The sequence below is a fragment of the Protobothrops mucrosquamatus genome, unplaced genomic scaffold (genome assembly GCF_001527695.2).
Source record: "Protobothrops mucrosquamatus isolate PMUCROS unplaced genomic scaffold, P.Mucros_1.0 scaffold_307, whole genome shotgun sequence".
NCBI classification, from domain to species: Eukaryota; Metazoa; Chordata; class Lepidosauria; order Squamata; family Viperidae; genus Protobothrops; species Protobothrops mucrosquamatus.
In genome coordinates, this window is record NW_015386383.1 from 753,485 (window position 1) to 757,322 (window position 3,838).

General features: G+C 37.1%; 1 protein-coding gene across 1 annotated transcript in view; it reads right to left on the minus strand.

Moving 5' to 3' along the window:
• The window catches only part of ARMH4 (armadillo like helical domain containing 4), a 62,249-nt gene that overhangs the window by 30,800 nt on the left and 27,611 nt on the right, over positions 1-3,838 (minus strand). The window contains exon 4 of the mRNA XM_029287339.1: positions 810-1,070. Within this exon, the coding sequence (XP_029143172.1) occupies positions 810-1,070 (261 nt within the window). The remainder of the gene's footprint in view (positions 1-809; positions 1,071-3,838) is intronic.

Below are 3,838 nucleotides of genomic sequence, written 5' to 3' on the forward strand. Positions count from 1 at the left end.
ATTTCTTTTATTCATGCAGAACTTATATACCTTGTGGAGTTAGAGATATTATTAATTGTTTACTTATATTTGAATATTATCCTGGGATTAGGTTTGGGAAGTCTCGGGGTGGGTGGGTGGGGGATGCGGGTTCTATATTATATTTGTGTTATATTTGTATGTTTTCTCTTTATGATGAAAATAATAAAAAATTTTATTGAGAAAAAAAAAAAAAGAATGCCAAAAACTGACTGCATAAATGCATTCCACACTAGGTTCCCAATTAGTGGTGGGATTCAAATATGTGAACAACCGGTTCTCTGTGTGGATGCCGCTTCCAGGAAGTCCATTTTGGGCCTGGGCAACAAAAAATTAGCTACCAGTTCTGCCAAAGTGGTGCAAAGTGGCTGAATCCCACCACTGTTCCCAATCCTTTTCAAGGGCAGCCCCATGTAGAGTATGTTACAGTAATCCAGAAAGGAGATGACTAAGACATAAATTACCACAAACAAGGCTTCTCGGTCCAATAATGGGCCCAATATGTAGGAGACAAATCTTGCAAAAGGCCAGGTAATGGTTGGGGGAAAACAGAACGAGGGGTCTCTGAACTCTTCAGTGAAAGGTGGGATATAAATTCAAATAAATAAATAGGACTAAAACATCAAGGATGGAAATGTTTCTTCTAGTTCACTAGCCTGATCACTACCCACTACCCACTAGACTACATTTGATAACCATGAAGAATTGATAACTGCAATGAAAATAAGAACTTCCTTTTCAAGCACAGAGACTTTGCTGCCCAAACCTTCCACATGTTAGGCATTGCTTACCGAGCCCCTGGTTCTGCTGTTCCCATTCAATTGCATTTGGTACATGATAGGATATTCCGGAGAGGTCTCCTGCAGGACTTTCCAGTCCTTCCAAGGGCTCCTGTGAGGTCTCCCCAGGAACAGTAAAACTGGAGAGGTCAGCATCATCTAAGTTTTCATCTATTAAATTGGGTTCTCTGTCATCATCATTCTCTTCTTCATCCTCATCCATTTCCTCTTCCTCCTCTTCTTCTTCTTCATCCTCTTCCTCCTCCTCTTCCTCTAAAGAGATAGGAATTTAAAAAAAAGATGATATTGAAAAAATCATATCATGATGTTCATTGATGACAAACAGGCCATGAATTGATTTGTACTCCTTTTTTAATGAATTAAAGTAATGATGGAAGACGCTTGAAATAGAGGCTGTTGTCTGGGGGGGAGGGGTTAATTAAAGTCTGTTCCTCGGTGAGTATCTAATGATAGTATTTGAAAAGTTCCAAAGATAGGGATATTCGTCAAATACAAAGAGTTTCTTCTTTTCCTCTTGTCTCATAATCTTGGTGAAAACTTCTACCCATCTGTGGAATAAAGAATATCTTAAGAGGAGAGCCTTTCAGTAGAGATACATTACAATCCTAATGTTGACTGGACTATTTGCCCAATGATTGATACTCACACCACTAGAAGTAAAAGCGTTTAACTTCATTGTGGGTTTTTTTTAAAATTTCATTTTACCCCTTATAAGTGAATGAAATTTTTGGGAGGCTTAATACATTTATTAGGGGGCTTAATTAGTGGGAACAGAGAGACAAATATTGTGCCACTGAAAATGATCACTTTGCTGTGTAATTCTGGATGCTCCATTTGAATCTGCAAAATGGATGCATGCAGCCTATTGGCCATAATGACTAACAGTGACTTAAGAAAGTGTGCCCAGGTTTGGTGACCTCCAGATATATTGGATATGTTCTACAGATATATCCTACAACTGCTAGCCAGCATGGAAACAGCTTGTGGGCTGGGAATGCTGAGAGTTGGCCTAACACGTCTGTAAGGCACTAGATTGGGATGTCAATCAAGCATAAGTGTTTTTAAGAAACCCTTGTTGTTCTTGTGACAGATGCAACTCTGTTTCTACTTGCCCAATATTAGAATTTATTCATCGTTATCATGCATAGTTTATTCTTTCAATAAAAGCTTTTTTCATGCATCAAATGAGGTTGTAGTAGAGTCCATATTTTTTTTAATGAAATAGAAATGCTACCCAATGAATTTTAGTACTTTTATGTCTCCTTTATTTCAAAAGAAAATAATTAAATATCCTAGGTCAAACTAGTAGATATTTGACTCATCAATTCTCATACCTCCAGACATTGTACAAAAGGATGAATGCAGTGATTTCAGACATCATGGAAAGAAATGCATTGGTTCTTGCCTATCTCTAAAATATTTTGCTCTAATGCTGCATTACCAATTACATTACATTCCTCAGTGTTAGAAACAAAAGGAAACATCGCCATCAGTTGGTCATAAGGAGGCCCTGCAATCTTCAAGAAAGTTCAGAAGAAGAAGAAAAATCTCAGTGAAGAGGGAAGACATCATAAGAGAAAATGCCTGCAATTAATCAGGAAATAAAATCGTAGTATTTCCATTTGTGGGTGTTTCCTCTTGATGGTGTTTTAAAGTATCAAAATAAATGCATAAACTAAAAATAATAAAGTTACAGTTAAAAGTAATAGGATTAAAGTTGGTGTTAACTACAGATTTCTATCACTCAGATACACAGATAGAATAAAAACAGATGACAAACAATTTAAGAATTATGCCTATTTTAATACCTTTCTCTTGAGAATGGAGACCAACACAAGCTTGATCTATGCTTTAGGATCTGTACACAACACCTACAGTATAAGCACCAATGTGCACACATACAGTTCTGTTGGTACCTTCCAACTTTCTGCACAAACACCTTATTTTAATTTTGATAAATCTAAAAAAGGAGGTGGCATGCTGCGAAGGAAACCACCAGCCTTTAGAAACATCTTTGTAAATTAAAAATGGCAGGTGGTTGTCCCTTAGCACCTTGTCATAAAATGTGTTCACCTGCCAAGAAAGAGAAGACAAATAAGCTAGGGGCTGGAAGACAGTTGTTCTAGATCAGTGTTTCTCAACCTTGACAATTTTAAGGCATGTGGACTTCAACTCCCAGAATTCCACAGCCAGCATTGCTGGCTGTGGAATTCTGGGAGTTGAAGTCCACATGCCTTAAAATTGTCAAGGTTGAGAAACACTGTTCTAGATAGCTGCAAAGAAGCTTGTCAGTTTGCTTTCTGATGAATTACTGTTCTGTGGTTGGTCCTGCCCAGGGTAGCAGCCATTTTATCAGTGGGCAAGCACAGCTAACAGCGATTTTCTCTGAAGGCCCTACTTACTAACAATGACAACAAGAAAAAGTGGATCCTATCAATAAACCAAAGACATCCTAGATTTTGGCTGAGTGCAATATAGAACCCAACCAGTGTGGCATTATTTGTTTGTTTGTTTGTTTATATACTGCCTTCATTATTTTTATAGCTTATTATCTATAAGAAATAATTATTTAAATAGAAATATTTAATGCATAGCTTTATTACTTGATAGCTTATTATCCCGGCTTATTCAACCAACTAATTAAAAAAGCATGTCACAGTGAAGGACAATGTATGAATCCAGCCACACACTCCACCCAGCCCCCTCCACCCAAAGAAATAGTTATTGCTCTATAATTAGGAAATATTTGATTTAATGAACAATTGCACAAAGGCTCTATAGATAGCCTTAAATGTCAAGGTCCTCTCACATTCTATACTCCTAGATTTTAACTTTTAACTTATTTTTGTTTCATCCTAGCTCCTTTTACAGGTGTAGTGCATTTTATATGGCTTTTATGCTTTTGTTTTCACTATACACCACCCACCACCCAGTCCCTCTGAGGGTGAGATGGGTGGTAATTAATTTTGATAAATATTTCCATTATAAAAATCTGGTTATTCTTAGAAATGCATCACACC